Here is a 22,772-nt window from a genome sequence, read left to right as displayed (position 1 = left end):
TGTTGTGAAATGAGATCGTCATCTCACTCAAAGTCTCCGATATGTGGCGAGGTCACTCAACTTTTTAAGCAGTCCGGATTATTACATTGCACATCCTGCCTTTTAAAGTCGAGAATTAACTTAAATTTAACAATCGTAGTAAATTCACTTGGAACAGTAAGTAGAGTTTGAAGTTTCTATCACAGTTTGAGTTTCGTATTGTTGAATACGCGAAAGTATGAAAACGCGATGAATCATTAGACACAATTCAATTTGAAGGAAATACGAGTAAGACTTAGGTTGTATTGTATTACATAAGACCGGTCATATGGGTACGTACCTACGCGGGGTGCGTATCACTACCCGAATCTACAGGCGATTTCAGGGGAGAATGAGGCTTAGAGAATAGTGCATCTAGGTAGGTAGGTATATCCTTTGAATCCCTTGTGTGAATCCGTTTACCTTCTAACAACAACCTTCTAATAACAACCTTGTAACAACAACAAAGTTGCTTCACCAATCGCTATTTCAATGCCTTATATAACGATCTCATATAGTTCCATATATTTCGGTACTTAAGATAGGTAGCTAACTCTTCGCAAAGATGATACTGCGACGACGCGTCTGGTTTCCCTTCGTCATCGCGACGCTGGTCCTCTTTTTCTACTATTCCTGGATCACTCAGGGTGGCTACGGGTTAACTGGCTCTAGAAGCGCGTCTCAAAATCCTCTGTTTATCGCCAAGGCTATAGAGGATGACAACTATTTCTGGCGGAAAGTTACTACGCATTATCCCGTCCAGGATATAAGACAGCTGCCAACCGGCAAGCCACGTACACTTCCTAGGATTCAAAAAGCCTTTGGGAAGGAATTGAGTAAAGACGCTAACATTCGTCGGGGACGCCAAGATGCCGTCAAAAAGGCGTTTGCCCGTTGCTGGAAGTCTTATAGGTCTAGGGCCTTCAAGAGCGATGAGCTAGCTCCCATCAGCGGCAAGTCCAAAGAGTTGTTTGGAGGCTGGGGGGCTACGTTGGTCGACAGCTTAGATACACTATGGATTATGTCGATGCGGTCCGAGTTTGAAGAAGCCGTGACAGCTGCGGTCCAAATCGACTTCACGACTTGTGTGATAGAGACTGTAAATGCTTTCGAGACTGCAATTCGCTATCTGGGAGGTTTCCTTGCTGCTTATGACTTAAGCGGCGACCTACGATTGCTACGCAAGGCTAGGGAAGTCGGAGATATGCTATACAAGGCGTTCGATACGCCTAACCGTATGCCGATATCTCGTTGGGACTTTGAGAATGCTAAGAAAGGAGGGAAACAGGTTGCTCCCGAAATGGAATGGCTTGCTGAGGTCGGCTCGTTCAGCATGGAGTTTACGCGTCTATCTATGCTGACTGGAGACCCGAAATGGTATGACGCAGCCGAGAGGATCAGAAAGGCCCTCGAAGAGCAGCAGAGCGCCACTCAGCTGTCTGGTATGTGGCCGTTCGCGCTTAATCCTCGAGACATGAATTTCAACAGCGATACCACGTTTGGGCTCGGGGCTCTCGCAGATAGCACTTATGAGTATCTGCCGAAGATGTACGCTATGATGGGTGGGCTTATGCCTTCGTACCAGTCTATGTATGAGAACTCGATGAAAACTGCTCTTAAGCATCTTCTCTTCCGACCCATGGTTCCGGACACGGCGGACATCCTAATATCAGGGACCATGCATATAGAGAGCAAAGACGGGAAGAAAGCCCTAAACTTAGAGTACCAAGGTCAGCATCTGGTCTGCTTCGCTGGTGGAATGCTCGCAGTCGGCGGGAAGCTATTCGAGAAGCCGGAACATCTAGAAGCGGCTACGAAGCTCGTAGACGGGTGTATTTGGACGTACAACGCAATGCCGCTTGGAATAATGCCTGAGACCTTCTTCATGGAGCCTTGCAAGTCGGACAAGGAATGCGAGTGGGACGAGTTGGTGTGGAAGCGTGCTGTTTTGCGAGAAGCAGGCGAGCAGGATTTAGACAACATGGAAAAGGCGGACGAGATAATCGCCCAGTCCAGGCTTCCGAAGGGGTTCACGAAGATCCCCGACCCGAGTTACCTCCTACGGCCGGAAGCCATAGAGAGCGTTTTCATTCTATATCGAATCACCGGTCGCCAAGACCTGCTCGAGTCTGCTTGGGTTATGTTCGAGTCTATCCAGATGAGTACTAAGACATCATTGGCGAACGCAGCCCTGGACGACGTGACGGTTCATGGTGATCCTCCGAAGAAGGACTCGATGGAGAGTTTTTGGATGGGCGAGACTTTGAAGTAAGCTGGTTTCTCCCTATTTACCCCCGCTTCGTCTATATCAATTATATCACCACGGCTAATTACTTGTAGGTATTTTTATTTGATCTTCAGCGAGCCTGATCTCATTAATTTAGACGAATGGGTTTTCAACACCGAGGCCCATCCATTTAAGAGATTAGTGTGATATGTGTCTATATATTTCTAGCAATGTACTAATATATATTTTTACGAACGGGTTTGGGATCTGGGACGAGGGCAATTAGGGGGTATGAAAGCACGTATACGTAAGCTAGACAATTAAATCATAAATTTTTCAGTCAGTGGAAGTGTATTATATTTTAGCAAATGTTAAAAGTCCGGACGTGAGTTCCCCAGAATTTTCATGTCCAGAGCATACCCCTATCGCAGAACCTCATGTATTCGTTTCCCAACCGTCGACATTCTTAACATCAATAGCTATATCGAAGTATAGACCATGAGGCTTAGGTTAGTATACTTGCTATGTAGGTTGCTTCGTGCTGGAATGGTGGAGGCGCAGCGCGGGGTTTCGAGTTGTCAGTTATACCTGCACCATCGAAGTTGGTACCCAATGGTCAGGTATTATTTCTCGATAAGCCACTCGAATTAGGCGTGCTTCTCCGAGTATGACGTTTTATTCGACCATACCCCGACCTAGGCAGTCTGCGGGAACGAGAAAAGCTCATGATAGGTTAATTCCATCCGCCACCGAAAGTTTATAGGAGGTATCATCAGGCAGTGTCTAGTCTAAGCCTCGTCTTCTACACCACCACCACCACCACCACCACCACCGCAGAGTTTCTTTTTTTTTTAAAAAAAAAAGGAAAACTGCAAGGTAAAGAGGGGAAATTGCCAACGCTCTCTGGTAACGAACGAACGACGCTCAAATATCGGATTTAGTCTATGGCTCTTGCAGTTCAACATTTGCCTACCACGCGGCAGTGCCTGGCATTCCTATACGACCATGGAAAGCGTCGAAGGAAAGTTATGTGACAATTGCATGAGAATTTGCCGATCTTATTGGGACGGTGTTTTCGAATTACAAGCAAGTTATCATGAGTTTATAGCGAGTAAGAATAGCGGGTGTTATATCTGCTCTTGGTTATGGGCAGTACATCAGCCCTCAGATCCGATCGAGCAAGATATAGAGGACGTCGATAGCAATTACGAGCTTGAGGAAGTTAATATCCGCACCCGTATCGATGGTCAGCAAATTAATAACACCACATACGTAACTTGTTGGATTGGTTGTTGTTGGGCTGGCCCGTTACGTGTCAAAAGTAGGTCTGAAATATTATTGAAATAGCATACATATCACCTTAACAGGTACACACCTATATACTGATAATCTGCCTAGTCCATATGGGAGAGCTGAAGAACGTCGGAATATCATCTCGTGCACTATTGAGCGAACTCGAGACCCGTCCTTGGTCTACCCTCGGCCCCAGCACAGGGTCTAATGAGTCCTTAGGAAAAATACATGGGTGGATATCATGCTGTCAAGCCAACCATAAGCAATGTGGCTCAACCCACGGATACCATGGACCACCTGGTTTAGAGATTGGTACCTTCTTCCCAACTCGAGTAATTGACGTCGAGAAAGCCGACGCTGGGATAATATCTCTACGAGATAGGGCCGAAGTCATGATTCAATTCGGCACCGAGAGCGAAGCACGCCTACCGACATCAACTGAATCTAGTACCGTGCATAAATATCCCGTCTATTGGACTTTATCTCATCGCTGGGGAAATACTGACGAGATGCCACGACTACTCAAAGACACAGAGTTACGGCTTCGTGAAGGCGTTAAGCTTAATGAATTACCCCCAATTAACAGAACGTGGCCGGCATTCCGTGATGCGGCCCTTCTTGTCAAGCGTCTCGGCTATAGATATATTTGGATCGACTCGTTGTGCATTTTTCAGGATTCAGCTAGTGAATGGCAACAAGAGGCTATTACGATGATAGATATTTACCGCCACTCATATTGCAATATATCGGCGGGCTCTGCGTCACACAACCCGGCAAACAATGGCCTTTTTCGGCGAAGGAAGCTCCACGAGAGGCTCTTCTATCCGGTTGTGGTGAACATAAACGCCCAACCATACTGGGCATGGCATATTCTAGATTGGGAAAACGAAGTCGAGAGAGCGCCTCTCAATAAACGCGGCTGGGTCGTACAAGAACGATTTTTGACGACGCGTACCATCCATTTCGCTAAAAGTCAGATCTTCTGGGAATGCTTGGAGGAAATCAATCGCGAATCTCAGACGATGAGTGGGAGCCTAGCAAGTCTAGAAAGCCTGAGGGCCATGATCATGAGGGACGCGGATTCTGTAGAAGGTGGCAAAAAGGCAGCGTTGGAGTTCACTAAACTCAAAGAAGCTTCTCTCAAAGAAACTTCTCAAAAAGAAACTTCTCTCAAATCACACCGCCGCCCTCATGATGAGGGGAGACTTGAGCGAATCTACAAGTACCGGCGTAACATTGTGGGATATTTTAAATCTCGCGGGGTGCTGAAATTCGATAAACCCAAAGAAATTACTACTGAACTGCATCCCTCCCCGAGACTAGTGAGAATCTACGAAGAGTGGACTCGTATTGTGGAATACTACACATCCTGTAGGCTTACAAACGAATCTGATAGACTAATTGCTTTGTCCGGCATCGCAAAGGCTTTCCAGGAAACCACCGGCGACACGTATCTAGCCGGCCTATGGAAAGATGCGCTCGTCCCTTGCCTTGCGTGGCATACCGGAGGGTTTGCGGGAGTCCAAGTCCGACGTAACGAGTATGCGCCGTCGTGGAGTTGGGCTTCGATCACGGGAGGCATGGTAAGTTTTAGTGTTGTAGGTAGATGGGATCGAACACCAAATTACGCCAAACTCATTAAGGAACGAATCATACCTAAATCAGCTAACGGGGACTCATTTGGACTGCTTTGCTCGGCGGAGCTCGACGTCGAGTGTATGATTTGCCACCTTCGATTGGGTGAGAAGAGAAGGTACCCCAGGCGGGAGGCCTGGGTATATTATGACGAAGCTCACAGCCGATGCTTTTTTGAGGGAGATTCATATATGACAGTACGGTATGATTCGGCAGACTTGGCAAATAAACACAAGGTATCGAGTCGGTCTGGTTCCGTACCCATTATCACATTTATTCCAATCGGGAGGGATGCGATCAACATATGTTGTCTTATATTGGAGCGTGATGTAGATAACAGGTTCAAACGAGTCGGGCTTATGAGTTGGGAGCTTGAGGAGCGGGAAACAAGTTTTTTGGACAAATGGGACGGTACGAAATCTCGTATCACACTTATATAGAATACTTAGGTAGTTCGATATACACGGTCGATATATACATACGGTCGATATACACGGTCGATATACAAGATCGATATACATACGCGACTTTATTATCAGACGGAGAGTTTCACTTGTGACGTCCTTAACCTAGAGAAATAGGTATTCATACCTCGTTAAATACATATATACATACTCCATTTAATTTATACCCGGTAACTGCATACCTTAGCGCCAGCCTTGCACAGATTAGATTACCTACACCTCATTTGCACCGCAATCACATTTTCCCAGCTTCCTTCTCCCCTCAGCCGCGGCAAACAGCGCAAATCCGATATGCCACCACCTCCTTAACTGATCGACGGTGAATCTCGTAAAACAAATCAATTCGCACTAAAAACGTGCATCAACCACTTTTCGCACGTCCTTTTTTCTTTTACTACCGACAAAACTACTACCACCTATCTTATCCATTACGTAGCCTCAAGCCTCCCGCCAAACCGCGTCGCAAACATCGTCATCGCAGGTCGCCATGGCGGATAAGTGGGTAGATTGGAACAAGACCACCCGGTCTAAGAACTATCGCGGGTCCGGGTCGTTTGCGACGTTTATGATTATAGGACGTATGTATATTCTGCTTCTCTGTCTATATCTCTATCTATATCCTTGCTGCGCCGCGCCGTGCTGTCGCTTCAACCCCGCGGCGCAAAACTACCTGACGAATATACACACACTAACACTTCTCTTCTCCAGCAACATGTTTCTTCCTCGGCATCCTCTTCGCCATGTTCCCGTACGACTTCCCGCTGCTATGGACCAAGGACCCCATCTCGGCCGCGTACCTGGATCAGCTCGAGATCCACCTCAAGTTCATGCACCAGTCGCCTCCCCTGATCGCGCGCATCCTCAGCATCATGGTTGGCGTCGGCTTCCTCGGCTTCTTCATCAAGCTGTTCCGCGCCTCCGAGTCCAACATGCTGTTCGACGGCGCCTCCCTCGTCCTCTACCTCATCGGCGTCGGCGTCTACGTCGCTAACATCGTCAAGGGCCTGCGCCTCGTCAGCGCCGGCGCCTGGGACGCCGACGACTTCGACCCCGCGACCGTTGGCGTCGGCCGTCCTGGCGCTGGCGCCGGCGACCCGTTGACCGGTGGCGAGATCATCCTCGGCCGCGAGGATAGCCTGAAGGTCCTGGCTGCGAGCAACACGATCCTGGCGTTGGTGCTTGTTGGCGTGCTGGTCCTCCAGGCGGGCCAATGGTACGCCGAGCGCAAGGACGACGAGGAATACGAGAAGTACGAGAATATGGAGAAGACTAGCAACGGCGGGCGTCCGTCGAGTCCGACGGCCGAGAAGAGCAACAAGAAGAAGCAATGAAGAGCTCTTGTTGGCTTCCCTAAAAATATTTCATATTCTTACCATGTACGAGCCCTAGCTTTAGAGGGTTAGGCGAGGGGGGTTAGTATTGGTGCTGTTTAGTAAAACAAAAATATGTTGAGAGTGGTTTTCTTGGATTTGGATCGTGGGTGATGGTCGGCTGTTATGAAGATGTATGAGCTGTTGACGGACGATTAATGGGAACATAAGAAGAAGAAGGAGCCATATTGTCAGATAGGCTCTAGGACGCTTGTACGAAAAGTTGCCATGCTGCATCGACTGGGCTGGGTTTTAAATGTGTGCATACCAAGACGAACCGCGATTGGGTTCTTGGTTTTTTTTTTTTTTTTTTTTTTTTGAGATTTTGATCTCTGTGCCTTATTTACATGGATAGTACTTGAGGTATTTGGCTGAGCTTCTTCTCTACCCTCTATATAACTCGAGAGTAAATACCTCTTCCAGTCAGTTATCCCTTTTCACGTGTGGTAGACTGTTTACACGTAAGTATCTAACACATAGATGGATCAAACTCGGAATGGCTGCAAAACATAGTATCACGTAAAAGACAACACCTTCACAAGCAAACACCCAAAAAGCATGTAGAAGCGAAAGTAATATTAACCTATGCATAGGGCGCACCCAGCCAGGCACATAGTTAAAGACCATAATAACAGCCGATCAAAAGCACAGCCCACCCCCAAATCTACCACGAAGGCACCTAGCCTATATAATGTACACATTCTGCTCTGATCTCTGCGAAGAAGGGTTCATATTGTATCGTATCGTATCATATGTCCACGGGAGCATAGTATCAAACTAACCCCCCCCCCCTCTCCCCCCCCTTTTCAAACTAACCATAGTACCGTCGATACTGAAAAAAAATAAAAATCTAAAAAGCAAAAGAACCCCCCTCCCAACGCCGTATAATGCAAACCCGCCTGGCTTATTCTGCCTGCCTGCCTGCCTGTCCGCCCCAGTGGTATCATGATAAAAGCGTCCCTCCCGAATCCTAGATTATTTTTTGCTGGATCAAGACAAAGGAAAATATAAAGATAAGCAACTGGCTTAGCTTCGATGACGGAAAAGAGAAAAGATATAATATGCCCGCTTTGCTATGCGTATGTATGTATTGTGAGGGTGGTGCTCGATGGGGTCTATCACCTCCATCTCGGAAGTTCGTCTCCCAACCTTGCTTGGCCCCTGGTCGGCGTTCCGTTGCCATTATTATCAGCCCGCTGCTGGATATGCGACCACGTCGTCACGGAGCTGTCTGGCCTGCCGTCTGCCACCGTGCGCGGGTCCGCAAAGATATTAATATTCATGTCTTCGTCTTCGTTGCCTCGAGCCCTTTGTTTGCCCTTCCCCTTGTTCTTCCCCCTTATAGTACCATCCCGTGCGGGTGTTAGGGTGACTTGGGGTGCCGGGGCGGAAGAATAATTGTTAATCTTCCCGCCGCCGCCGCCGCCGCCGTTCTGCTGATGCGCATTCCAGCCCGTTAAGCTCCGGAGCCCGCCTATCTCGGCCGAGGCGTGGTAGCTGCGTGGTACGTTTGACATCTCGCTATCTGGGCGGCGGGAGTATGGCGAGTAAGGCGAGTTCGGCGGCATAAACCCTAGTCCGTTATATCCCTCATCGGGCTTCCGATGGCTACCGGGCGATGCTACGGCCGTCGGAGACGACGGCGTGAAGCTCCGAGGCGAACCGGACTGGGGTTGCTTCGCTAGAAAGTCTAGGCGCTCGTTCGGATACTTAGCATGAGGCACAGGCGCACTGATGATGTTGCCGAAGGACGACGTCGAGTCGTGGCGCTGCAATTGATCCTGCCTCTGGAGCTGCTTCTTGCGCTTGTACCGCGCGAAGATCACGGCGAGAATTATGAGGACGAAGCCGACAACACCTCCTATGACTCCCCCGACAATTTTCACAGTGTCAGCTGTGCCCGTTGTCGACGGCGCTGGTGCCTCGGTAATCGGCTCGCTGGTTGGCTCGTCGGTGTCTGGAGCGGTAGGTGGCGTGGGCGACGTAGGCGGTGGCGTGGCGGACGTTATCTCACTTACAGCCACCGTCGTCGTCTTGGATGCCGAAGGAGGTGAGGAAGTAGGAGCCGGTACAGTCGTGCTTACGGAGCTCGGGTTTGTTTCCGGTTTCTGGCTCTGGTCGGTGTTCTTCACACATACCGTGCCATCGCAATGATAACCAAATGGGCAGCAGGTTCCCGTCCCGCACGTCTCAAGAATTCCATCGAGTGCCGTCGTCTTGATCTCAGCTTCGGGATTTGTGACAGGATCTTGTAACGCGAGATCGCATGTTATGGGATTTATCTTGTTACAGGTCTTGCCTTTCGGGCAGCATAATACCGTCGTGTTGCCAGCCAGGGCTATACACGTCGTGTCCGGTTCGCAACAGAAGTTGTCCGGCAGCCCGGATAATGCGCATTTCGTGAAGTTTGCGGCACATGTGCTATCGGCTCTCTCGAGCAGGATATTCGGTCTGATATATGTGGCTGAAGCAGTCGTCGCAAGCACCGCCGCGAGACGTAAAGCTCTTCGAGGGCCCCAGAAATACGCCATGGGGTGATCAGCTATGATAGAATACGACGTTTTCCGATTTTCTATGGATGTTGCTACAATGCTGAGGTATAACTTAAGGAAATAAAAAGCCAAGAGATAAATAATTATGTAGGTAGAATAAGAAATAGAAAGTATGTACTAGGACGTGGTAGAAGGCAGTATCTATGGTAGCAAAAGAGCAAATTCAATCACGGAAAAGTCAGTCAGAGACTAAGATAGGCAGGTGGTGAGTTAGAAATAGTAATAAGAATAACGAAGCGGAGACAATGAATACGTTCGAGTATTCAGTCGAATGACTATGAAAGGTGTGGGTGAATAGACGTGGGACAAAAGAGCGAACAACGCGACGGCATAGCAATGACAAGTGAAATTTGATGCCCGGCCTATGAATCACGTTTCGTTCCTTGACGTCTTTGTTTCCGCTTTGGTCGACCATTGTTCGTTCTCTTGGCCCCCCGTGGCCTGAACGGCATAGATGGCATAGCTAGCAATCATTCTCCATCGCATGACCTAAGCGACGCCGATTTCTGTAGCCCAACAGATGCGACCTGATGGGGTGGTCGACATGACGCCCGATATAATGCGGCAGGGTGCGGGTGATCGACTGGACATCTTCACCCAAAGATGACGAGATGGTAGACTTAGATGAAGAATAGATCTAACTTAGCCGCTACATAAATTACGTAGCACTGCTTGTCTGAGTATACTGAGTGGACGCAGCCGCTTCTGGGCGAACAGGTATGTTCGCGATGAGGCAATGCAGGTATTAAGCGACGAAGCAATGGCTAAAACGAGAGGCTCTCATGAGGCGAATCGCTCATAGTCGTCTTTGAACGTCGTACTGATTGGGCGGCTACAGGGGCGCCAGTCACGGCGGTTGAGAAGGAGAAGAAGGTTGAAGTGTGTTATTGGTCCAGAGCATTAGTACGACTTTCAAATTAGGCGCGACAAAGTGGGAAACACGTGTCTGATTGGCCAGCGCAGTTAGACTAAAACTAGAGGTTTCCCAATTTGGCTCTGAATCTAGCAAATCTAGACGCTGATTGCGCGAATACCAGAACCCTGTTAAGACCTTAATCAAGACCCGCTATAGCTTAAATCCTAGCAGCCAGGTACCTAATGTAGTAAGCCCGGGGGGGGGTGGGGAGGGTTCTATTGTTAGGTACTCGTGTACTTGACCCCGAGAGTTGCCGGTCGGCATTTTATAGAACCCGGGAGGCGCAGACCACCACCACAACGTTTCTCCCCTTTAGACATGTTAGAATGTTATAACACAGAACCAACCCTCCGGGCCGTGATGCACCTAATTATGACGATGGTGTGCACCTCATTTCTTCAAAATGCAACGCACACGAGCCGCTTAATCCTCCATGATCCGTCGGCGGGAGGCCTCATGCACAACATATTCGGTTACCAAAGCTCACAGCCCACGGATCCTTTGAACCGAGAGACCTGGTTCGCGACCTACCGCAGGGCTGTTTGTTGGTAGAATGTATGATGCGAGGAACTACATAGTTGTGTAGCAATTTTACTTAGAGACCTAATTTAAGGCCTCGATAGCGGAATACAACCCTTCCATTCCGTTCTCACTCTCACTCTCACCGAGGAACACATTATTCTCTCTTCTAACAACATTCATATCCTCGCTGCGGTCATCCGTCCAACGATAAACATACGCCGTATTCGTACCGAGCGCCTTCGCCGCACGAAGATCGTATGCGTGGGCTGCGACCATAACGGCCTCGTCCGGCCGGACCTTCGCCAGCCCCAGTGCTTTTTCGTAGGCCTCCGGCGCCGGTTTATAGACGCCTAGGAGCTCGCTGGAGAACAAAGATGCCCTCTAAGCCGGAAGATCGGACTAGGTCAAGCTGGAGCCTCGTGGTCCCGTTGGCGAGCACAAATACATAGCTCCAGTCCTAGCTCTCTCTTCAATGCAGTTAGCGCAGGGCGAACAGAACATCCGACCATGGGGCCATATTGTGCCACGAACGCACAGCGCGCTCTATAGCAGCCGTGCCGCCGTGCCGCCGTCCGGGGTAGCAACAACATCAGCAACGTCTGCAGACCCGCCGTCGTTGTCGAGCCCAACAAAGTGGCGGCGATCTTCCTTGTAGATATCCCAACCCAGGACTCCAAGTAAAGTTTTTCGATGCGTGATGTCAATATCCTCAGGCGGTAGGCCCTGTTGGGACCGAGCATGCAGCTCCTTAAAGAATCCCTCGCGCCAATCAAGCGCCAATCTGGAGCGGGTTGCCTCCGCCATAGCTGCCGGCAAGGCGTTGGCTACTCCGCTATTGCCAATCTAGACACGTTCCCATAAAGTCGAGGAAGACGGCTTTGATTCGCCTCCCCTGCGTGACCGACTGGGTCGCTGGTAATTCCTGCGTATGCGACATTGTACCTGCACAAGCTCGTGTTGCCCGGTTTTGGTTGCAGAAGATTCCACCGCCGTTCCAAGTGACGATCCTCACCGCAGTAGTAGTAGTTACGCCACTGGACGTCTTGCGGGTACTTACTAGGTAAGTAGGTAGGTACCTATGTAAAAACAATATACGGGGCTTTAGTTTTGTCGGGTCGTCGAGATGACCGGTGCGAAGCGGCCGACGGAGTCGCTAGTGCCTACATACATAGATGGACTTACATGAGATCCATCAAGTGCAGACCGCCTACGCATGCATCAGCTCCTTCGCTTGCCGGCGGAGAAGCAAGCAAGCAAGCAAGCAAGCAATCATTTATTCATTAATGGTCTCATTTCTCGGCCGATATGACAAAATCCTGGTTTCCCCTACTCATGTGCCGAAGAGTCCCCTGTCTAGGTTAGTCCATAACACCAACGGGGTGCATGTTGGTATAGGTGAGGGTATTTTGCGTGGCTTTGCAGGTTTCAAAAGTTCGAAATATCGGATGAAAACCAAAGAAGAAGAAAAGCCATCTCAGCTCGTCAAGGGTAGAAGAGCGAGCTGGCAATACGTCATGGGAGCAATGAAGCCCCGTCTAGACGCATTGATTGACCGCACAGCCCAGTCGTCTACGTTAGATCTCTGAATTCGCGTGGGTTTTGCGATCTACATGTGATGATGCAAGCAGCGTACAGTGTTTTTACCTATGCAAGGTACCTAACCTACATAGATGTAAGGCATGTTAACGGTTGGAAGTTATGTAGTGCATGTCTTGAATTTGCCCTCATTCACGCGACACCAACGCCAACGCCAACGCCACCGCCTATCTGCCTTGCACTCGGTCTCAAGAGCCATGCAAGCATCAAGCATAGGTATACGGTATAACTATACCTAATGTATGTACCTGATGTATGTACCTACATACATGTAATTGTCAAATATCGAATGCAGCTGAAAGTGAAACTCCACCATAGCTCTCTGTACATACACACACACACACATGCATTAGGTACCTAACATGATAAGGTGGATTTGGACTGCAAGAAAACGAAAAAGCCTTCCTTCGACCGGGTTGCTACATACGGTAAATTGGCAGAGAGCGGGCCGCCGCGCGTGCGTGGACGGATGAATGATCTACTGCATATGTGCTTATGTACGGAGCACACATACAATATGGAGAAGAAGAAGAAGAAGAAGAAGCTACCTAACCATACATAGTAGATTTCTATGCATGTAAGTGAAACCGATGTGGGATCGCCGGTCGTTGGGGCGTTGAGCACCTGACTCACTGATCACGAGATCCATTCCCGTTCACCGCTCTACATCTACCTACATATCTAGGTATCTACGTAGGTAGGTTTAAAAAAAAAAATATGCCCAAGTTTTCCGGTGGAGTCCAGTATAGACCCGGTAAGGATAGCAAAAATTTTTGCTCCGGGGTCGTTGACGGTGTCCCGGTTTTTTTCTTTTTCTGGGTTGCAGGCTTTCTTTTAGACGCCCGGTAACAAGAAAGAAAGAAAAAAAAAAGGAAGCTAATTAAGCTGAATCTCTTTGTTAGTTGCGACTAATTAGTCTAATGCAAGTATGAGTCAAAGAATACGGGTTAATGTTAGCAAATACATGCAAATCACTGGTTAGGGTAAAGAAATTCCAAGACCGAATTAATTATTTTGAATTTTAGATTTTTATTCGTTAATAATTGTGTTATTATGCTAACAAACATGAGTACTTCTCCTATCGCCCTTAGGGTTTTTAGTCCCTAAGAAACGCTGAGAGGCGAGGACAATCATAACGGTGTCCTCTATGAACCTGGTTTGCCCCTTTCCTTCCAGGGACAAGTGATGCTAGGCCTTTATCCAGAACCAAATGCTGAATCCATAACCCCCCAAAATGGCTCAAATTGCCCAAAACTCCTATGCCCCTCTGCCAATGCATGCAATGGTATATATAGAGCCATCCGACGATGCCATAAACACGTAGTAAAGGGAATCAATAATAAGAAATCGTCATCTACTCGTAAGCCATAGCAAGGTTCATTACCCCCCAAATGTGACAGCCCGTCTCCGCCGTCCACTATGTTGTTGATATATCCAAGCTCCTTGATCTCCACTTATTCCAAGTGTCGTTCCGGTTGCCTTGCGGCATCCTCTCTCTATTGGGTATTATGATAGTAATAATGTAAAGAAAATACTGTGGTCGACCGTAGTCGCAGTGCGAAGGGGGGTGGCAATTTCCTGCATCGCCCCCAGAAGGCCACCCGCAGATGAGGAGAGGGACTGCTCTCCTCGAGACCGGCTTCGAGGGACATGATCAATCTAGATCAGCAGGTAGTCCCAGCCCCTCATCTGCATAACGTCTCTCCAGGAGATGTAGGGCGCTTCTGTAGACCCGTTCGCACTGGGACTCGGCTGGCTGTTGTCGGCCTGTTGCCAGACCTCGTGTAGCAGCGAGACAACGCCACCAAAACTGCCGTAGTTAGAAGCATCGCCTAGCTGAGCGATGCGGTCGTTGAAGAATTGTCTGAAGCTAGAGTTCATTCCGCTGACGGATCCGCCGATTAGGTAGACCCAGGAGAGGCTTCGGTCAAAGCCACTGGCGCCAGACGGAATAAGTTGTAGCACGGTAGTGAGCTTCTCAACTAAGCCAACGCAGCTAGCCTGGCTGGGGGAGAAGCCGGGAACTAGGCTGCATAGGTAAATGCGAGCTGCCAATCGGAAGGCGCTGGTGATGTTCTTGCTGAGTTGTTTCGGGCTAAGAGAGCCATTGGCGTTGAAAGGCATCTTGGGTGCGCTGTCATGGGTTTCAGTCAACCCAATCTGGTCGCCAAGAGCGTGTACATGCTGGCAAAGGGTAATGTCATCCATTCCTTCCTTCTTGAGGGCCTCGAGGCAAGCGATTTCGGAAATGAGATACATGATGTGGTCATCGCAGCCCATTAGTTCGCGAAGTCCAAGAAATGGGTTAGTAGTAGATAAGTGCTTTTCGCGGTACGTGTGTGCAAAAACTGGGGCTCTCCCTTGCATAGTTGCTCCTAGGATATCGATCCACGCAGTCAACGTCATGTTAAATGGGGTTTGAGGGAGCTGCTCGCACGAGTCGGAAACCAATCGGGGCAGGTCCAACTTCGTGACGAGAGAGTTCACAGCCTGGAAGTGCTGGTGCCAGGGAATGTCAGGGAGCGAATCGTCATATCGGCCAACGCAGGATTGGAAGAAGATGAGACCCAGAGTTGCCTCGAGGATCTGGTGGTGGTTCTCATCCTTGTTTAGAGCTTCGCAAAGAGCGACGATGGTAGCGTGTCGGTGTCGCATGATGTCGTTGTCGATTTCCTCTCCCTGGACGTTCATTGTTGCCTTGTAGTGTTGAGCTGCAATCATGAGACAGCAGTGAAGGTAAGGCTTGTTGTTCTGTAAGTTAGGCAGGATGAGGTCAGAGCCGACAGAGCCGTGCTGGTTAGTTTCCAGGATCGGAAAGATAGTTGGCAACACGAATTGAATGAAATGCTCTAGCAGTCGCTGGTCGTTCTCATCTAGTTCGATATCGACTTGTCCAGTGCTAGTAGGTAGTCCGTGCGAGAAATCAAAAAAGTTGTAGTTCAATGCCTCTTCAGTTAGCGACTCGCGACGTTCCTGGAAGACTTGCTCGGCCCATTCTCCTTCCATGGGGTAAGACGGGAGGATGGTTCCCGGAGGTGGTGGCGTGTGGAAAGTGCTGAAGGTTGAAACTGTTGATTCTCTTAGGGTAGGGACGTCATTCACAAACATTTGTCGCTCCGTCTTAACGTCAATCTCGTAAGGAGACATGTTGAACATGAAATCGGAATGCGACGGGAGTATGTGTGGGTTGTAAGCCCCATAGTCCTGTACATTGGGCGGGCTGTTGAAGTTGAAGGCGAATTGCGAGTCGATTGACGCCGACCTCGTTCGATCTAGAGGATCCGAGAAGGTCGCAGAGGTAGGAAGGGAGTGCGACAGGCCGGGCGGCGAACTAACTGAGGTCTGGATGTTGTGAGAGCCCTTCTCGGTGACCTTCTTTCGCTTGATGATCGCCTTGATGTTGTCCTTTTGATGTCGTCTCGAGTCGTTGTTGCTCCACCACATCGGTCGCTTGTATTCACAGTCAAGACCGAGGTGCTTGCATGCCGTGCACATAGGAGTGCCCTCATCGCACTTCTTCCGTCGTAGCCTGCAGGTGTAGCAGCCTATAGAAAAGGGGTCTTGTTAGTGTTGCGGTTCCAAAGCCGACTTACACACGGACCAAGGCCGAACCGGTGTAAGTGGTCGTGTAAGTTAGTTATATGGGAGTACCAACCTGTTCTTGAACGGCGGTGCATCTGTGACTTTGCTTTAGGGTTGGCATTGTTGCTTTGCTTCGAAGCAGCCTTCGACTTAGTCGGTTGTGCGACGGCCATGTTGACGTTTGCTGCTCTCATGAGGTCTCCTTGGGGGTTGGGGGGTAGAGATGCCATTTGTATCTTATGTCGAGTTGAGGTACCTGCGTCGAGATGGTAGTGGTGGGGGGGTGCTATGCTGGTCAAGCCGAGCGAAAGCGGGAGGGGACCAGGGGAGCCAGGGACCCTAGTTCTAGGTCCAGGTCGAGATGGCTAGGGTCTGCTTAGAGAGTGCGCCTCGAAGCCAGTAATTACCCAAAAACGCTCAACGCTCGAGTTCTCGTGCCCGGTGAATAATAATCCGCAAAGTGGAGATAAGGCCAACGCGGAGTAAATATCGGAAATCGTCAAAATTAATATTATTTTCTCGTCGAATGAATGATAGGATCCAAGCAAGTACCAGCTTGCCTTTCACGTTAGTCGAGTTTAGCGGGAATAAGAGGTTATAGGGAGGACGAGGGTTGAGGGAAAAGAGAAGGGGGGAAGAGAGAGGAAACTAATTAGGAGAAATTGGAACGACACTTGGATCTTTAACCCTTCACAACTCTATCTCGAAGAAAGAAGGCTCCTGTGGATTGGAGGTGTGAAGACTTATATCGTGGCCTCGTCCTCTCTGGCCACCACCTTAGCTGCTCACGAACTGGTGTAGCGTCGACGGCTATGTTCAAAAATAGCAACATACGCAATTTGGGGTAATTCCTTTTTTAACCCATGATCTTTCTGGCCTAATTACTGGCCGCCGCAGGCTACTACATATGCAAATTAGCCCACTTTGGGTAGGACGTGGTGACTTGAGCCGGATATGCGCTTGCGGATGCCAATGAGCTTGGCCGGTTCTATGGACCGCGGTCGAGTCACCCGGATGAAGGTGGGTATCCCTCGACCACCTGGACCAACCACCCTCCTCGAAAAATTAGCGGTACAAGGGCGTTGTACCACTCGGTGATACTGGCGGAAGACGGTGGCCTGCAAGCAGAAGGCAAGGATTATTTGGTAGGGTATTAGGCAACGTCCAGCGACTAAAAGAGGCAGTTCCCATACGTGGCTTGCCGGTTATTGGCACGACCTCTCGAAAGTCCGATCCACCATGGTGCATCCTCCCCCCTCCCTCCCCCCAAATGTATAGGGAAGACATGGGGTCTTGACAACCACCGCCAGCACTTGCATATTTCTAATTGTGCGCGAGTGTGTGACCTTGCCAGCCCTGTATCCATCCTTGCCGTCAGCAAGCCCTGCGAGCCGGGGTCTTCGAGTTTATTGAAAGCCGCAGGGGTTTATTAGCGTCGATCGGGTCGAGAAGAGGCACGGAAAAGAGAGGGGGTGCGGAATGTGGTATGTACTTTTACGACTTTTACGAGAGGAGAGGCTACTTCTCTCCCTCGAGGAACTCCGTCATGCCACTTCCCATCTTCGAGCGGAGACGGTTGGGCCGTTGTCTTGGGCTTGTCACGCATTCCTCGCTAAGTTTGCACGTTGATGATAGACATGTTGTGCAAGAAGAACCACGAGAGAAGAACCCCACGTGTGGACTTTTGATGTTGAGCCGAGTGCCAAGTGTCGACTTGCTCAAGACAATAAGTAATATGTATGCAAGGAGCCATGGCAGCTTGCCGATTGCCCTCGCATACATAGACCATTGGAGCACGGATGGTGTGGTTGCTCTGCATGGGCTGACCGATAATCATAGATTGCTTTGCTATCGGGTTGCATATCAGTACTGGTTGCATATGCAGCATCGAGAACCCAAATCTGTACGCATGTCTACTACGCAGGTATACTACTACGTAGTACGTAGTTCAAGTAGAATTGTACGAAGTACTCCGTACATACATACGCCAATCCTAACTCATTGCTACATCTGGATAACATTTCGCCGGGTGGAGAGCTGCTGGGCTGGAGTAATAAGCTGCCCGTCAGTAAACTAGGTCGAATTTTGCGAACTCGGAGCCAGGCCCTCGATCGCGAGCTTCTACTACTCTGGTTCGCTCTTCAAGGAAGGAGGAACTAGATTCTGTAGTATCCGTATAGTTAGTATAATTTCTTTATACCTCAAGCGTCCGTTAGATGTTGGTTTTGCCTGCCAATGAATGGCAAGTCTATGAATACAAGCGTGGGATTGGCCATCAGTATAAACCAGTGGCCGTCCGGGCAGCAGGGCCCCGGGGGTCCGTCCTTGCGAACACCCTGCCCACGACGGGACGACAAGGTCGGGACTAATAAGAGTCGCGCCGACTCTAAAATGCTCTCAGCCGAAAAGCGAAGAGCATGTATTTTCCCAGCACCCAGGGCCAATTTCGATAGCAATCCATTTGGGCATGGAAAACACATGTTCGGGCTGGTCATTTTCCTAACTAGTCCAGACGTTGCTGTGGCACCGGTGAATATTTCGAAATATGAGATGGGCTTGAGGAAGAACCAATCAGATGGATATGTTAGGTAAATCGTTGTGCGGTGCTTGGAAGAAGTTGGGAAGCAAAGGGTAACGGAGCTCACTGATTCGAGGCTTAGAGAAAGTTGGCGCCAGTAGCGGGCTTAGCCGGAATCTTAGTTGATGTGACAAAGTAAGGGTTTAGACTTGGGATTGGCTCGAGCTCGGAAGCTAGTCCCTGTCTGGCCGGAATTAATTCATGATGGAGGGCGAGATTTTAGCCAATCTCTGGTCGAGGGCGGCAAGCTCCCATTAGCGTCGATAGTGGATCTGGTGGGGTCTGCGTGCTTAGCGTATGCAAAATCTCAAGGATCCCCGGGCTGCCAAGACACGGCATCAAAGGGGCCCTTTCCCTTTTGTTCATCTTCCAGATGAGGTCAGCAGCTAAAAGTGGAGATGATTTCCCCATGATTCCCTTTATCAGCGTTATCAGAAAATCAAGCGGTGGTCCATGCACCCCGTAAGCTGTGGGAAGCTATGGGAAGCTATGGGGGAGGCTGGGGTGTGGCTTACCGGATTTGCTCACGAGCCGGCTGTTGGACGAAGATCACCCGACATAAATTCGTGATGGGCTAATTTGGCCAACTTTCTATAATTATCCCACTTCGCTTCCTCTCAACTGGGAAGTAAACTTGGGTTAAGTCGAGCTACACTTTGCATGCAAATGCAACACCGGGCGCTAAAAAGTGTCGTACCTACTTGTTTGCAAGTTTAACCTAACCTACATATTTACCTGCACACCAATATTGACCTAGCTACCTAATTATTCTATTTTTGACTTATCCCGTATTCTTGTCTGTGCAATGTGGGCTAATTTTGGCTAATTTGGGTTCTTACATCCAGTTCTTAATACCACCAGTTCCAATGTGATAATCCAATAATATTATTTACTCGCTAATAATATGTAGGTATGTACTATTATTATTGATATTAAGCTACGTACTTTTTTTTTCGACTCTTTAATCTTCACACTTCATCCATGACAGCGATCGCGAGATTACCCCCATGCAACATCGTCACTTGTCAAAGCCTTATCCAGCCACGCGCCCCTGCTCGCAAACCATCCTCCCGACAGTCCCGGCAGCATGGCGATGACAGAGTTAAGATAGGTAAGTGGCTCTGCTAATGCGTTCTTTTACCAAGATATGTTGTATTATGCGTTATGCCGTCCTTCAGATCGCAAAGTCTGGCTAGTTGTCAATTTAATATATGCTATGCTACTATACGTACTGTAAAGAAACGGGTTCTTGTTCTAACGGTAGTGTAAAATGGGGGCTGCTCCTTTTGTATGCATGTCTGTAATGCCTCTGATGTCTGTGATGTCGAGAAAGATAGTACAGGGATGGTGGACATATGGATGTACGTACGCCTTCATTACATACCTTAACTAGGTACCTACTTTAGGTATGAGGTAGGTATGTATGCTGTATGCTGTATGCTGTATGCGTGAGTGACGAATGTAGTATATTTCCAGCTTACCCTGCTCACTCACCCCGTAAAGCCGTAAATACTACAGCAAGAAATTGATGCCCGTGCTGTTGCCGTCATTGGTAACCCTACCCTGTCCAGGGAGCTGATGCAAATCATCATAAAAAACAAACTCGCACCCGGCAGCCAAGCTGTTGCGTCCCGGTCCATCTTCCGTTGGCTTACAATAAGAAGACTAATCTACTATGTGCAATGTGAAATGTGAAATGTGAAATGTGCACAAACCTGTGATACATTCCTTAGCGGCCATGGAAATGAGAAACTAAGTCCAAATCGAGCTTTCTATTAAACCATTTACGATCTATTAATTATTCTATGAGCCGGGATGGCTTCTGCGTAGTCTGTGCTCTAGCTATGCGTGCGTTCAAGGGCCCTTGACCCTGGCTCTAGTGAGATTACCTGCATGTGTGAAGTCTTCCCTTGTCTAACCCTATTCGCCTACTCATCGACGGGGATCTCTCTACGGCAAAAACGAAGACTTCAACAAAAACAAATTAGAGCCTCCAGACGACATCTGACGATAGCACAGATCTTCGTTATGCTACGAAGATTAATCTCTGTCGGGATAAAGGAGAATCAACCATCCACCATGGAGCTGGGACTCGCATTGAGGAATACTCATGTGATGAGTCCCGAAAACTCATCCTCGGCGTGCGATTGGGCCCAGATCTCCCAAGTCAACTTCGCTTAAATCAGAGCGCGCTCTTTGTCACAGGGGAGTCAGCCCCATCCCACAGCTGTGCCCGAGTTAAAAACGCGATGCTCGTAATCGTGAACCTCCGAAGCTGCCCAGGAGTGCTAGTGTTTAATGTCAATGTCAATGTTAGTGTTAGTGTTAGTGTTAGGGTAGAGACAGGTCAACGTAAGACAATTCCTTCGGGATTAAGAAACGACGACTCGCCATTCACCGATTTACTACCGCCTGGATCCAATACTTCGTGATGGAGCAGGTAGGAGTCATTCAGATCGGATATAATCGGGAGCAACCATGCTCATACATACATAGAAGCCTTCTTGTGAATCAACGCAGCCCGAATGTGGATCACGAATCATAGTACCTATATCTATGATGGCAGCAGGGAAGTGAGCGTAGCAGCTGCCACGTCTTAATGGTAGAGTGACGACGATGGGGACAGGCACGTAGTAAATCAATACACATGTGAATCTACATACAGTTTTATCAGTCACCGACTTGTACTATGTAAAGCTATTGTATTTTGAAACGAGGATCAGATTGTCTTAGATCTCGGTTTGCTCCATTGATGGCCTAGCTAACCTAGCCTGTTGACGATCTTGCATTGGCTTCACCACTACTATGTAAGCGTTAGGCTAGGTATGTAAGTATATATCAAACTGTCGGTGTATTCCGTTGGATTGTGCGTTTGTACTGAGCTTTGTACTGAGCGGCGCTAAGGTAGCATGGAATATGTAGTATGTATGTACGAACTTCGCTTCGCGGGGAGCAGACGGACGCGACTCTAAGCTGCATACCGTAATGCGGGAACTTACTGCTTCTATGCAGCGCTGCAGAACGAGTGTGACCCCCGCCACATGTTGTTCGTGGAGGTTTGAATTATCCAGCCAACTGCCTTATTCGTTCTTGATCGCTGAACCGGTACCTAGCTCCGTTCGAATTGGAGAGATAGGTAGTGAACTCTTTTCTTTTAGCGACCTACCCAATCTTACGTGGTTTTCTTTTTCTTTTCGTCACAGTCGGTACCGAGCAATCGAGAGGAATATTGATCCGCCAAGGCACCGAATGGAGAATATAGTTTCTCCATTCGCTCACCTTCGTCCTGGGACTCGGTTATTCACGTACCTAGAGTCATTGGTATTCGGTTGTCATGTGTCCGGAACTAGGTCACGTTGACCTTCGCGATATGTCAATCATTGGATACCAAGCCGAGGTGGACCAGTTGCAAGGGACCGTGGAACGTTCGAAAACTTGTTCCTTCGACACCGGTCACGGACGCATCGAATTCGAAGATTGGATACCTAGATCCGTAAAAGCTAAAGCAAGCCGGTCCGGTCCAGAAGTCCACATCTTGCCATAATCCGTAAGGAGGCGTTATGGCGTTCATGGCGTTCATGGCATCATGACATCATGGCATTATCCGTCCCTCTTCGAAGTGCCTCAGTGTCGGGTTCGCTATTAGGCTCTTAATATCCCGCTATTGGTGAGGGGAGGTCCTAGCTTTTCCGAATTGGCTTTGCTTGTAGATATTAATAAGACGTCGTGAGTTGGAGACACCAATCCCGTCGTCTTGCAACGTGCCACAAGAGAGGGGTTTCGAGTAAAAGATAGAATGATGTATGGCTGTATGGCTTGTATGGTTACCGTATGGTAGCAGCCACGAAGATCCTGGTTCTAAGCACAATACAATAGCTACGATATCAATACAATGGCTTCTTCGTTCTGCTTGTGCATACCTAGTGGAGAAACTACGGCAGAGAACCCCTGCCTTAGAGTAGGATTATTCTCTCCGTCCGTCTATCCGACCTTGACCGGGTAGTGAACAGTGGACACTG

General features: G+C 48.9%; 6 protein-coding genes across 6 annotated transcripts; 3 read left to right on the top strand and 3 right to left on the bottom strand.

Moving 5' to 3' along the window:
• Positions 1–583: 583 nt before the first annotated feature.
• F4813DRAFT_379493 (glycoside hydrolase family 47 protein) lies at positions 584–2,452 on the top strand (the record flags this gene model as incomplete). The annotated part of the gene is made up of 3 exons (XM_049245462.1): positions 584–757; positions 794–2,286; positions 2,359–2,452. 3 exons carry the CDS (start codon positions 584–586, stop codon positions 2,450–2,452), a joined length of 1,761 nt encoding a protein of 586 aa, XP_049102199.1.
• Positions 2,453–3,081: 629 nt separating this feature from the next.
• On the top strand, positions 3,082–5,892 carry F4813DRAFT_351382 (HET-domain-containing protein). Its single transcript, XM_049242407.1, has one exon. The coding sequence runs from the start codon at positions 3,649–3,651 to the stop codon at positions 5,611–5,613; it is 1,965 nt and encodes a 654-aa protein (XP_049102198.1). The 5' UTR covers positions 3,082–3,648; the 3' UTR covers positions 5,614–5,892.
• Positions 5,885–7,324, top strand: F4813DRAFT_351379 (Shr3 amino acid permease chaperone). The gene is made up of 2 exons (XM_049242406.1): positions 5,885–6,215; positions 6,346–7,324. The coding sequence occupies exons 1-2, from the start codon at positions 6,125–6,127 to the stop codon at positions 6,966–6,968; spliced, it is 714 nt and encodes a 237-aa protein (XP_049102197.1). The 5' UTR covers positions 5,885–6,124; the 3' UTR covers positions 6,969–7,324.
• A 480-nt stretch (positions 7,325–7,804) lies between these two features.
• On the bottom strand, positions 7,805–9,637 carry F4813DRAFT_316939 (uncharacterized protein). The gene has a single exon (XM_049240951.1). It carries the CDS (start codon positions 9,536–9,538, stop codon positions 8,126–8,128), a length of 1,413 nt encoding a protein of 470 aa, XP_049102196.1. The 5' UTR covers positions 9,539–9,637; the 3' UTR covers positions 7,805–8,125.
• Positions 9,638–11,078: 1,441 nt separating this feature from the next.
• On the bottom strand, positions 11,079–11,801 carry F4813DRAFT_387096 (haloacid dehalogenase; the record flags this gene model as incomplete). Its single annotated transcript, XM_049246514.1, has 2 exons — positions 11,079–11,358; positions 11,605–11,801. The coding sequence occupies 2 exons, from the start codon at positions 11,799–11,801 to the stop codon at positions 11,079–11,081; spliced, it is 477 nt and encodes a 158-aa protein (XP_049102195.1).
• A 2,307-nt stretch (positions 11,802–14,108) lies between these two features.
• F4813DRAFT_316956 (PRO1 protein) lies at positions 14,109–16,822 on the bottom strand. Its single transcript, XM_049240952.1, has 2 exons — positions 16,249–16,822; positions 14,109–16,138 (listed from the first exon to the last, which is right to left on the bottom strand). Exons 1-2 carry the CDS (start codon positions 16,403–16,405, stop codon positions 14,253–14,255), a joined length of 2,043 nt encoding a protein of 680 aa, XP_049102194.1. The 5' UTR covers positions 16,406–16,822; the 3' UTR covers positions 14,109–14,252.
• Positions 16,823–22,772: the final 5,950 nt, after the last annotated feature.

Source organism: Daldinia decipiens (genome assembly GCF_022478715.1).
Source record: "Daldinia decipiens strain CBS 113046 unplaced genomic scaffold F4813scaffold_7, whole genome shotgun sequence".
Classification (NCBI taxonomy): domain Eukaryota; kingdom Fungi; phylum Ascomycota; class Sordariomycetes; order Xylariales; family Hypoxylaceae; genus Daldinia; species Daldinia decipiens.
Note: the sequence above shows the minus strand (reverse complement) of the source record. Positions and strands in the feature narration are given on the sequence as shown.